The 14,142-nt window shown below is 34.8% G+C and overlaps 1 protein-coding gene across 4 annotated transcripts in view; it reads right to left on the bottom strand.

The window, feature by feature from the left end:
- Nucleotides 1–4,905: 4,905 nt before the first annotated feature.
- Nucleotides 4,906–14,142, bottom strand: part of EPHA7 (EPH receptor A7) — a 189,984-nt gene continuing 180,747 nt past the window's right edge. For all 4 annotated transcript variants that reach the window (XM_062187618.1, XM_062187617.1, XM_062187616.1 and 1 more), the window contains exons 15-17: nt 9,381–9,574; nt 8,255–8,410; nt 4,906–5,020 (exon numbers count right to left, since the gene is read on the bottom strand). In XM_062187618.1, the coding sequence (XP_062043602.1) occupies nt 4,906–5,020; nt 8,255–8,410; nt 9,381–9,574 (465 nt within the window). The remainder of the gene's footprint in view (nt 5,021–8,254; nt 8,411–9,380; nt 9,575–14,142) is intronic.

Consider the following 14,142-nt stretch of genomic DNA (forward strand, 5'->3'; position numbering starts at 1 on the left):
TTGTTTTACCATTTAATACCTACAGTTCTGATTTTTGCATTTAGGAGTTTGATTACCTCTTTCATTTGAGAATCTCCCTTTCAGCAGCTTTCTTCAAAACTGTTACTGAATTTTCATTGCAGTTAGCAACATTAAGGTAGGAGATAAAGACTTCATGAAACAAATGTTACTGACATTTTAAAATACAATTTTATATAATGTTGGAACATGTATGTCTTTAACAATGGCTTTATAATTTGGAGAAATAATGACTTCTGATGGGATGATATATTCTTTACAAGAGTGTGAAGAAATAATTTGGTAATTTCAAGTATTTCCCTCAGTGTTACAGGCTATAATTACCACTGTATGACATTAAACAGATGTTGCATGTTACTTTTCTTGTCCTCCTTCATGTCTTCCATGTTTGGACACCACATTATTCATTAGAATCTATGTCAGCAACAGACAGTAACAAGTCAGGATTTCAAGATTTTCTTTGAATTTCAGTTCAGACAAGTCTGAGTTTCACCCCAACAAGTGCGAGATACATAGGGATCACACATCATCAGGCATTTGTCTAAGGTTTCATTTTCTTGAAACATGTTTACATATTTGTTAAGAGTTTTTAGATATTAAGATGGCGATTCTGGGGGCTGGGATTGTGGCACATTGGGTTAAGATGTGACTTAGGACACTCGCATCCCATATGGGAAGGCGAGTTCATGTCCCTGCTATTCTGCTTCTTTCTGACCCAGCTTCCTGCTGATGAACCTAGGGAGCAGCAGATTATGGCTCAAATACATGGGTCCTTGATACCCGTGTGGGACCCAGGAGGGAGTTCCTGGCTCCTGGCGTCAACCTGACTAAGCCCTGGCTTTTGGAGGCTGAATAGCAGTATAATTTCAATCTCTCTCTCTCTCTCTGCCTTTTAAATAAATAAATAAATTTTAAAATAGGGAATACTTGGTTCTCTTCCTTTCAGGTGCAGGTTGGAATGATCACTGAGCCAATATTAAACAATTCAGACCAGACTTAAAACTTTCCTCATTTGCTCTGGATTCTAAGTTCACATAGAATCTAGTATCCTAAATGCAAAAGTTCTCCATGTTGCTCTATGATATCAAATGCTTAAGATCTTTTCCCAGGCCCAATGACAAAACATTTTCTTTTTCACATCAGTATTCTTATAAGTACACTGTGGTAGCTGTTTCAGGATGGAATGATAGAACAAAAATTTTGACTAAAATGTGTGATGGTCCGGATCTCTGAACACATAGTCTTATTTTTCTGCAGTAATTCGAGTAGAATTATGTCAGTATACAGCAAGAGGATGGAAAAAGTAAAAAATATTAATTTTGCTTTGATTTCTAATTGGTCTATTGAAGCATTTCAATAAAACTTATCTTTTCATATGATACTGTGCAAGGAAATAAAGAATGCATAAGGGACATAAAGGAATTCACCAATGATTGCAGACAGGATTTTTCTTTACATTGTCTAATAGATTCGTTTATTATTTTAAGCTGGTAAAAAGAGACTTATGATTCGTGTTGAAGAAAGAGTTATTTGTGCTTGATACATTGAAGACACTGTTCAAAAGCAGTTTGTCCTTATAAAAGGATGACCCCTGTAGTAATTCTTAGGCAAGGAGGGACAAATTCAACCAACAAAATGCACATCTCGCCCCAAGTTCCCCATGATTTCTTCACATATAGCAAAAAAATACACATCAGTAATTTATTTGAACATGCACATCAGTGAGTAGCATAGATCTAAGCTACTCAGGAAACAAAAGGGAGAATATCAGCATTACCTAAATTAAAAAGAGAGGTGATTACACCGTTTTAATTTTCTTAAAAACACGGATAAGAGGAGCAATTAAAATATAGTCCTAAATAGTACTAGCTAATGTAGATTACATAAGTATACAATATGATTCAACTAATAGTGCTCTGACAAGCATAAACCACCAGTTCTAGTAAACAAGGCCCAGATCATTTGCTGAGAAAATGTTAGATTCGATGTAACAAAAGTTACTTTTATTTCAGTATTGAATGCAAAACACAAGTCAAGTGTGAAGACAGCATTCTAAAAAAGGTGGCTCTATTAAAGCAAGGAGGCCATTTCCATTTGCATTTTTATAATTTTGGAGTACTATTTTTAATGTCTGTTTTTTCTACTTCTCCTCCCCTGAGCACTAATTTATAAAAAAAAAAAAAAAAGATTTCAAGGTGCAAGTTGTACATTCTTATCATTATACCATCTCATCTCTTTCTGGAAAAGAGCATTACAATCAGCATTACAATGTCAATTCTTTTCTCTTAATTAAATTTGTTTCACATACATGTATTTGAAAATCATAAAGTTGACTGAGAAAGCAAACCTACAAACGAGTGATGTCATCATACACTTCCTATTGTGCTGTGTGTCTTTCCCATCCCTTCTCCCCTTTCCCTGTAAAGAGCTGTAAAAAATTTAAGGCAGATGAGGTATATTGCTGAAGGAAAAAGTTATTTTTGAAAAAAACTCAAAAAAACTTTTATTCTGCCCTTCTACTCAAGAAAGACTACTCAACTATAAATCTAGTGCTAGAAAAAGCAGGAAAGACACCGTTTGCGTGTACCATACTATGTCTTCTATTTCTAGAATGGCTTTTTGTTAATTTAATTTTAATACAAAAAATAAGCACCTTAAGCTATGAACAAGAAAAGAACTTCATTATTAGTGAGTCTAGAATCCAAACGGAATTAAGAACACTCACTCAAACTCTTTCATTCATTCTCACAAAGGCCAATGCTACTGATTAGAATTGTAAAGTGCTGTACTTAGTATAAACACTTGTATACACTGCAGACACTGAAAAATAACCCTCAAGCACATTGTGTTATAGTTCCAAAAATATATTTACAGTCTATTACAAAGATTACAAATGGAAGTGTCTAGGTGACTGTATTATGCTAATTAAAATTATTATACAGATTATTTTTTCCGTAGGGACAAAAACATTTTAGTGAAATTAAAATGATTTGTAGTCAATCAAAAATAAATTAAAATATCAAATAACACTGTACAGTGATTTAAAAGAAAAAAAAGGGTGGGGAGGGGTTTGGGAAGCAATCCATTTGAGTTTTTCTATAGCCATCTTTGGTCCTAAATGTGGGAAAACACATTATGTAGCACTGAAAATACCTGTTCTTTTGTGATGCTCTGTAAGTAAAATAGAAAAATATAGTGCATTTTCAATGTATTCAGAGCTCACTACAGAGAAATGTGTGTACAAAACAAGACAGTATAAATAAAATTTACAAGTTTTACAAAGGAACATTTACAGATTTTTGTTTCTGTTATTTGTTTGCTTGTTTGTGGATGTCCACATGATCAAACAAGACCAATTATGACCGATCCCTGGGATCTTTCTCTATTAAAATCATTATAAACAGCCCAATTTTCTTTGGAAGTACAACAGTTCGATTCTGGGGTAGTTCATGATTTTCTTAAAAGCATTACTCAGAATATGTATACATTCCTGAAATAGCTATAAAGACGCATTTAATTATTGCTTATGAAATTCTAACACAGTAATCAAATAATATGGTTCAATAAATAAAACTCAAAAAAAAAAAAGTCAGACCACCTTTTCCTTCTAGGGTAAAAGAGTTCTTTCGTTTAACAAGTTTCTTGCATCTGTGTTCACAAATAAAAGATATTTTTGTTGTTTTGTTTTGAACTACAATAGTAATATTCTGCAATAGTGATATTCTATGCAGGAAAAACTTTTTTTTTGGGGGGGGGGTTGTGAAAATTGTGAACTGCCCCTTGTATCATGCGTTGGAGTTCTAATATAAAAATTATTTCCTTTCATATTTGGACTGCATTCAACAGAAAAGGATATAAAATATATGTCAACTATTTTTGCTAAATTTCCTAATGTTACAACACGGAAAAATCTTGCTGTGCTCAGATTAAATTTTAGTTAACACTGGATAGTTCTTGCTTTCAGAGACTTGCCTTCACCAACACTCTACATGAAGTGCTGTATCTCTTTATATATTGTCTTAAACCTAAAATTTGAGTTTTATTTTTATTAAATTCTGTCTAATAAAATCACTCTATAAACAATCTGTTAAAAGTGCCTTATAGTATTTATGGATCATTATTGCTTTTTTCATTGAAAAGATAGTGTGTTGTCTGATCTTTACAAAAAAATTTCTTTTTAAAAAATATCAGAGCTCTTGGCAACTTGCATTTTCTTGACTACCTGCCAATTAGCAAACAATATCAAAACAGCACTGATTAAACAGAATAAAATGGCACAAAAAGGATACCCATGTTCTGACAGAGATATATCTTCAACCATGCTATTGTTTGTTTTTTTTTTAATTTGAGATTCTTTCAAAGGTACCCAGTGTAGTAATATAATATTTCATAGATTTAACACTAAAAAGGTCCAAAGCTATAAACAACTTTCTAAAACAAAGTCCTTATGAAGAATAAACACAAATGATTTTAAAAAGGAATAGTCTGAAATCACATATTTAAGGAAAATATTTCATTGATTTTAACAATAAGATCATGATTTTATTTGACAAATATATTCTTTCTTAAATTCTTTATGTACATTTTAAAAAGTCTATAAGATAAAAAGGAGGTTAGAGAGCTCAAGGTGTTTGGATGTTTTTCAGGTAGTACTTTGTTTATTGTCACTGCTGTTTTCCTGGCCACCAGTGGTGGATCCTAAATTCCCTTTTTATATATTCTGGTGGCACTTAGGAGTTCAAGTCTATAGGTGCTTCTTCAATCTTCTCTTCACTGTAGGAAGGACCCAGGACATCAACTGTCTTCTAGCAGCATTCTATGCATACACTGAAGGCCAGCACTGTTCTCTCCCAGTCTGTAATCTCCCTTCTAGGGGAGAAATGCTTATCACACTTGAATGCCAGTTCCATGTAAATGCAGCATTTGTGCCCTCATAGTCTGAATGCTGCTCATGATTTTCTTTTGATGGCCAACGAGTGTGATCCCTAAACTCATCACATCCCTGAAAGAGACAAATGCATTTTTTATTAGGTAACTTAGCAAGAATTTATATGTGTCTAAATTGTCATCAAGTATCCAATTAAATAATCTGTTTATCTTAAGCTAACAACACGAATGTTAGCCTAAGATGTGATCATGTTCTACATTAGGTCACACTGGTAATATTATCAACCTGATTTCTTTTTAAAAAGCTAACTTCATAGACTTTCAATTTGTCATAATAGTTATTTTCAAGCTGATTAGAAGAAGTTGTTAAAGTCTTAAAAGTCATACTTAGTCTAAGTTGCTAAAATGTTATTCAAAATGCTGTACTCTTGGGACTGATTGGGGTTTATTTATTTATTTATTTTTTTAAATTAGGCAGAGTTAGACAGTTAGAGAGAGAGAGACAGAGAGAAAGGTCTTCCTTCCATTGGTTCACCCCCCAAAAAGCCGCTATGGCTGGCACGCTGCGCCGATCCAAAGCCAGGAGCCAAGTGCTTCCTCCTGGTCTCCCACGTGGGTGCAGGGCCCAAGCACTTGGGCCATCCTCCAATGCCTTCCCGGGCCACAGCAGAGAGCTGGACTGGAAGAGGAGCAACCGGGACTAGAACTCGGTGCCCATATGGGATGCTGGTGCCTCAGGCGGAGGATTAACCAAGTGACACAGTGCCGGCCCACGGTTTACATTTTTTAAAGTTGAAAAACAGGACATAGTACAAATAGAAACATTTTCTGGGACCTAGTGGAAAGACTTCGAAATCATTAATAATCACATTATTAATGTGATTAATTAAACTACATTATCATGTAGTAATTTTGAGCATATTATTGGTTATACACCAGTATTTACTCTAGTTTATATTAATCATTTGGGTATATACAAAAAAAATCTGTTTTTAAAATGTGGAATACTGGGGGCCAGCTTTGTGGCATAGCACATTAAAGCCCCAGTTTGAAGTGCCAGCATCACATATGGGAACTGGTTCTAGTCCTGGATGCTCCTCTTCCAATCCAGCTCTCTGCTATGGCCTGGGAAAGCAGTAGAAGATGGCCCAAGTCCTTGGGCTTCTGCACCCATGAGGTAGATTCAGAAGAAGCTCCTGGCTCCTGACTTTGGATCTACCCAGCTCCTGCCATTGCGGCCATCTGGGGAGTGAACCAGTGGATGGAGGCCTCTCTCTTTGTGTGTCTCTACCTCTTTCTGTAACTCTTTCAAATAAATGAAATTAAATCTTAAAAATTAAATAAAATAAAATGTGGAATACTTATGTTAATAGAAGATATTCAAGATAAGTTAACTGTATCTGGTTATGTGTTTTTGCTCTTCCTAATAATCAAAAGCTACATATTTACAGATGGCTAAAAAATACAGTATTACTGCACTGCAGTACTTCATACCAGTTGCTTGAGAAAAATAGTTTTTCGAGGTAAAGATATATTTCTTTGGAGATCCAAGTGTAAATATGCCAACTCCACCCATGTGGTAACTACAAGAAAACTGATTAAGATAGCATGTACTTGCTCAAGTTCAGGTACACGCCATTTGCTGATGAAATCCAGAAAAGAATATTTGATAGCTGCTTTGTTCTCATCTGAAAAATGTAAAATCCTTATCATGACAGTACATAAATAGGATCCCATAAATAGAACCTTGACAATTGTTTCTCATTTTCACATACACTGGCTAGGAGAGACTGCATCACCCATGAGATTTTTGCTGTAACCAAATAAAATGAGGTTCAGAGATATTAAATAGATTTACTAACACCACAAAGTCAATGATGGAGCCAGAAAGGAAAATTTAGTTCTTTTAACTTCAAGTTCATAGCAAATTTAAAAGTTGTTTTATTAGATCACTTGGCAGATTAAAAAAAGTGAAGCTGTCCATCACATACCTTCCAAAAAGTAAGTCAAACTCTTAGCTACAATTAATTGATTTATGTTTCGTTAAGCTTTAACTCTAAAGGCTTCCATAGCCCTGGCAACTCATGACTAGAGCCTAGGGAGATTACTGACGCCATGAACAGGAGTGTCAAATTGTTAAGTCAGCAACAGGAGTCACTGTGTACTTAATTTCTTAGTTTCTTAAGTGTACTTACCTTTCTAAGTAAACATATTGGATGTCCTAATGGATTTTGGCATTAGGTATAAAATTTTGAGATTTAAATGCCTAATAAAAACATGGTGCAAGTAATTGTCCTTTAAAATGAAAGAAGTTTCTTCAGCAAACAGGAAGTTATATGACAGAATGGTTAGCGAAAGAGAAAAGCGTCACTGAGTAGTGTTTAGAATAGTGGTTTTGAGCCATATTGTCACTAGTTGAGTTAGCTTAGGAAGATATTTAAATTCTCTGAGCCTTAGCCTCAGAGTTTGTAAAATGGGTATACAATCATTGGCTTAATAAAATTGTTGTTATGGGGGTTTAAAAATGTGTGTGCAGGGCAACCGATCCTATTTAGCATAAAACCCAGCACATAGTAAGCATTCATTAAGGAATGCTTTCTGCCTGATTTTGTTATTCGTCTCCTCTTTAATTTAAGGAAGACACCTAATGTATAACATATATTGTATAACGAATTCTTAAAAATAACTTCAGGGGAGGCAAGAACTTCCACATTGCTTATGGCCTTGTCTAAATACTGATGGAGTTTGTGGATTCAAAAGACTTTCATGGCTTAGGCAGCTCATGTCAAGGGCCTAGGGTGATCACCAACATCATACATAAGAGTGCTAATTGTTAAATTAACAATAAGGGTCACTGTGCACTAACTTCTCATGCAGGACTTCTGTCTTCAAAGAGATGTATTGTAACTATGTTTAAGTGCTCACAAAAGATGTATCATTCTTGCCTGTGCCTCTAAAGTTAATTAACTTTTTAAAGAAAAAAAAAAAAAGAAGAAGTGAAATTAACTTCAAGATGCAAGGATAGGACTTTGAACAGTATTTGTTGCAACTGTTGAGGAACAGCTTTTTTTTGTTTTTTGGATTTTTTTTCATGCAAATTGTTGAACTCTTAGTATAGAGTTGGTCTTCTGTGTATAAAGTTAATCAAAAGTGGATCTTAGTGGAGAATTGTACTGGGAATGCGAGAGGGAAGTGGAAGAGGTGTAAGAGAGAGGGTGGGAGGGCAGGTATGGTGAGAAGAATCACTATATTCCTAAAGTTCTACTTATGAAATGCACGAGATCTGTATTCCTTAAATAAAAGGTTTCTTTGGGGGGGGGGGGCAATAACCTCAGAAGTTTAAGCTTACTCAATTGTCATCCTGGCCACTGATTCAAGGGAGTTGTAGCCAGCTGCTGTGAAGTTATCTTTATATCTTTCCATCTTAATAGCTTGTAGCCATTCTCCAACTGAACAAAAGGTAGTGAAGTCAGGAGTATTTTGATCCAGAAGAGGGCTTATTGGCCTTGATAAGAATAAAACAGAAAAGTAAATATTTTCATGAACTCTGTAAGAAAAAAATTACCTTGGCCAAGGGTATAAAATAGAATTAAATATTTGAATTGATATATACAATAGTAGGTAAACATGTTAACAAAAACTTAAAGCATTCTGGTTGCCCAGTAAATACAAACTCTTGAGTTCATGATTTATGTAGATACGTTGACTATCAGGTTGTTGTTTCCAGCAGTAGTTGGAATCTGTGAATACATATTTATTTGTTTTTCCACACACTTGTCTGTGTTCTAACTTATTTATGCCACGAGGATGCTATTGAGAATACTATGCATCTGTTGTGCGGATAGAATCCTTGTGAGCAACTTGGGGTTAATACAACTCCACAAGCGCTTAACTTACTACCAATACAGACCAAAGCATCAGGTTTACCTGGAACCTAAAGATAAATTACTATTAAAATGCATTACGGTGGAGTAAGCAAAATGCAAAGAATGAATGGACTCTTTTCAACAGGTATACCTCTTTAATAATCTATTGAACTGCTTTTTAAATTTAACTTAGAAGAATCATTTTATTAAATAACTCAAAGCTAAATAATAAAATAGATAATAAACATGTAATAATAACAGCATCAAAAACTTAAGGCAACAAGTATAAAACCCAAGAATAATACTATCAGTCTGAAAAAGGTAAAATGTCATCTTATCATAAAAATCCAGTTGAGAAATCTTTCTAAGAAATACATCTGGTGTTATCTATCATAATTTTGAAGAAAATAATGCAATGATAATGAACATATTTTCGTTAAGAATCAAGGTAAACCATCTGAAAACAAAATAATTATGTAAGCATAATACCTTTTATATGGATTTGTATTTCAACACAGAACTCAGTAAGCCATTGTAGTGAGGCTGAACAGCCAGTGTACGTGAATATTTGGATTTCTTCCAGACTCTATTCCTTTAGGTATTCCTTACCTGCTACAGGTTCCCAGAGGTGTTTTCAGACTATTTGGATTTCGAATCATTTTGTCTAGAATTCCGACTATCTGCTCAAACTTTGGCCTTTCTGCACGCTCCTTCTGCCAACAATCCAGCATTAGCTGGTGAAGGCCAGCTGGGCAGTCCATGGGTGCTGGTAAGCGATAACCTTCTTCTATTGCTTTTATAACCTAATAGCCAAAAGGACATTAAAAATTTTACTGACTGAGGTTCAATTATAATAAAATGAATTGCAGGGTTGGCAAAATGATTTATCCAGATAAGAGGGAGGCACACTGCTTCGCAAAAGACTTAACTTACTTTTTCCAAAACATCCATAAATACTAAGCATGTTATTAAAGGGTGCATGAAGTGCAGGACATGATGACATTTCCTATTTAATTTGACAATAGGGAACAGCAATTAAATTCACCCAGGGTGAAGAAGATGGAAACATTTTTAATGTCATCCCAGAGGTTCTCAAATGGGAAATGTTATGGAATTTTATTTTATTTTATTTTATTTTATTTTATATATAGTTATGAGTGTATACATTTGCCTATGAATTTAAAAATTCTGTAAGTATTTAGAAAAAAGAAATTCTGAATTACACAGAATGAACCAAAAAATTCAATTTTTCCTGAGTTAAAATGAAAGATTTGAAGTACACTATCAAAATATACCTTTGTACTATGACAAAACATATTATCAAGCACACTAATCTTACACATAATATAAAGATTAGTGTCCAGTGTTATAAGAGACAATGTTCTGCTGCAGTCAATTTAAACTGATTTATGAAAGGTGATTGGATCTTTTCCCAATTTCAAGATCAGTGACCTCAAACTGGCAAATTGAAATTAGCTTAAAGGTAGGGGGAGAGGAAAGGGTCACACCAGGAAATTGGAAAAAGTTATTAATTAGGGTTTTCTCACTCACAGCACTGGTTTTTAAATTTTATCAGCATACCACTGCCTATTTATATCTAATAACAGCCTGAGGTCCTGCTTATACCAAGTTCTGAATGTTAATGAAAATGAAAAACAGGTCTCCATAAACGTCTGTACATGGAAATCCAAAAGTCTAAAAGTTACTTATTCAGACTTGCTTTTTTAAATTTATATTGAAATAAAAAATATATCTTATAAATCAGAAATTGTTACAAATGTGAGCAGCACAGGGAAGATAACAGGAAGGCAAATAACATATATAAGGAGTAATTGAAAAATAATAAAATATTATTCAAGGAGAAATAACAAATCCTTTGACAGTGGTCCATACAATGGTAGTAGAAATGTAAGAAACTGTAAACATTTTTTTAAAAAGATGTAATTTTAAGTTTCTGAATAAAATAATGGCAAAAGTAGGTAGACAAAAAGCTAGTTTTAAGTAATGTTGATGACCTTAATATTTGTAAAGAGACATACTTAGAGATGCCATTCAATAATAGCCAAATGAAAAATAAAAGATTGTAGGATGTAATGAAAAAGTAACTGGCATCAACAATATTTGCGTAAAATATTTTGTATAAGAGTAAAAACTATAAGAATCCATTTTTCTCTTTAATCTAAGAAAAATGTATTTATGCATATTTATAAGTTTAAAAGGTAAATTTTTAAAGTTTTCTAAGTAATAAACTCTTACCCTGAATTCTCTCCTAACCACTAAGTTGTATTTCCATCAGTTTCTTAGATATCTTCACCTAATTTTCCATAGGTATCTCACATTCTATATATTTTAATTTCAATTTGTTATCCTCTCTTCATCCTTTTACTATTTCAATTATCAGCATGTCCAATCATCCCAGCCTTCTTTGCCGTATATGCACAGCCAGTAAGCTAACCACTTTCTGATGATTCTACTTTCTCAACACAATGTATGTATGCAAAATAGTAGGAAAAGTCTTTGGCGAACTGATGAGATCATTATCTTATAATGAAGTCTTTACAAAGTCTCACACCATGACAAATCTTCTTATATACTTTAGCATATTCAAAAATTATGGAAAAAAAGTCTTAATTTTGTCTAGAACTCTATCTGTTCAAACTTTGGCCTTTCTGCGTGCTCCTTCTGCCTTGATCAGTGTTGGAACTGAATGCTAATGCAAGTCATATGACTGAATTTTCCCTTTTTATAGCTACATAAGTACAAATGGTGACTATCACTGTCAACGTTCCTGTAAAATATCCCCTTTAAAAAGTTGTACGTCAAACAAGCAAATATGTATGAATTGTAGCCCTACAAAGATCATAAATATACATGCATAGAAGGTAGTCTATTTCAAAAAATCTGTTTTAAATATAATAAATTTCATGTGGTTTTGTGCAACATTCTAGGAAAATCACTGTACTTGGATTCAAAAGTGGTTTTGCTAAACAATTTAGATAAAAGTGAAAATAATGTAATTTTGGAAAGCAGGATTAAATAAACAATAATCCAAATTGTGAATAAACAATTTGAAACAAATAAACTTTTAAAACTTCATAGAATCAAAATGACCACACAATAGACAATGACGAGGAGTTTTCCACTGGTGAACGAGTAGCTTTCTTTGTATTTGAGATTGCCTGTACTTGAATATATGCAGTTTCTACCTTATTTGACAAAACTCCATTCTAATTTTCATAATGTTAGTTTAACCCCACTTCCCACCATCTTCTAATTTCATTCCCTAGGTTATTTCAGGTGTCCTGAAAGGGACAATGCAGGTAGAGTGATCTTTCCCTATTATTTACCCTGCACATAGTTATTTAATATGTAAATCTAAGTTTTATCATGGTCCTTCTAACATAATACTCTCCAATAGCACTCTAAGCTTTCATAATAGCACTTAGGATACAATAGCTCTGAAGAAAATACATTCTTAAATTTCTTAAATTTTTGTGCCAATGCAAAAAGTATAGTATCATTAAATGGCTCTAAGAATGAGTTAATGAACCTCTGTAGTGATCTTATTGCATTATAGAAGTTTGATGATCCTCACTCTTATAGCTGAGAAGCAATACTGATCTCAATACAAGATAAAAATTCTAGTTATATGGTGCATTAAAATTTTTAATGGAGTAGCAGTAAATAAATAAATAAAATGAATATCAGAAAAATATAACACATAAACTAAGAGATATTCCGCAATTAGAATGGAATTTTGGATTCCAAAGCTGCCATTAATAATCACACCCAAACCCACTGGAGCACTGATTACTTGCTGGGAACTCATTGGTCTTTATAGAGCAGTTTGGTATCATCCAAGGTATACCCTTTGATGATAAACTGGACAATAGAAGCTGATTAGGGACAAATTAAACTTCAAAATCATACAGCTTTTATTTTCTTAAACTTGCCAGAAAAAGAGAAAAAAAAACACAACATACCTGTTAAAGATAAAACTAACCATCACAGTAAATATATACTGAATACTTACTATATGATTGGTACAGATTTAAACTTAAATTATCTCATCTGACTTTCACAAAAACCTTATTAGGTATTATTACTACACTGATTCTAGAGACAATGAAATTCTATGAAAAAAGACATAAGGGAAAGGGCCAATATCACATGGTTGCCATTACAGGGGATAGATTTGACATGCAAGTAGATGCAAAATAACATAAGCCAACAATTTTTACTACTTAGATGTAAAGCCTCGAGGCTGATGCTTAAGGGCTGAACTACTGGCTTCCTGCTAACCCATGATCTAAAGCATAAACTGCTTCGTCCTTATCTCCACTTTTGCAGAGCAGGAGGAACTGGGTCAGGCTAGATCAAATATCAACACCATGTACCTCAAGGACCACCATTATGAAACAAACCTTGGCATATGAGACCAGAGAACAGAGACCTACAGCTGTTTCATTATTTCCCCATACCAGCACCCTCTTCCTTGTAGCCCCTCACCCAGCAGAGTGGAAGTCCTTGTGACCCCAATGTCTGCTAGACTCTCATTTGTTTAAAGATTAAATGTACTCTTTCCTTCACCCCTAAACCTTGTCTTCCTTATTTTGATTTGGCACCAGGGACAGAGACCTAGCTTTCAGTGACAGACAAACACTATCTTACCAGAGTCGATGCTGTTAGGAATGAATTATACTTTTGGATAGGAAAATAAGAAGCACTATTTGCAAACAATTACAATACTTGGAAACAGCAAAATGCACAGGTAAAATGACTGAATTTCGGCCGGCGCCGTGGCTTAACAGACTAATCTTCCGCCTTGCAGCGCCGGCACACCGGGTTCTAGTCCTGGTTGAGGCACCGGATTCTATTCCGGTTGCCCCTCTTCCAGGCCAGCTCTCTGCTATGGCCCGGGAAGGCAGTGGAGGATGGCCCAAGTGCTTGGGCCCTGCACCCCATGGGAGACCAGGAGAAGCACCTGGCTCCTGGCTTCGGATCAGCGAGATGCGCCGGCCACAGCGGCCATTGGAGGGTGAACCAACGGAAGGAAAGACCTTTCTCTCTGTCTCTCTCTCTCACTATCCACTCTGCCTGTCCAAAAAAAAAAAAAAAAAAAAAAAAAAAAAAAAGGGCCTGTTAGCCAGCACCGCGGCTCAATAGGCTAATCCTCCACCTGCGGTGTCGGCACCCCAGGTTCTAGTCCTGATTGGGGCGCCGGATTCTGTTCCAGTCCAGCTCTCTGCTTGTGGCCTGGGAAGGCAGTGGAGGATGGCCCAAGTCCTTGGGCCCTGCATCTCATCTGCATGGGAGACCAGGAAGAAGTACCTGGCTCCTGGCTTCGGATCGGCGCAGTGCTGGCTGTAGC

This window comes from Lepus europaeus, chromosome 3 (assembly GCF_033115175.1).
Source record: "Lepus europaeus isolate LE1 chromosome 3, mLepTim1.pri, whole genome shotgun sequence".
NCBI classification, from domain to species: domain Eukaryota; kingdom Metazoa; phylum Chordata; class Mammalia; order Lagomorpha; family Leporidae; genus Lepus; species Lepus europaeus.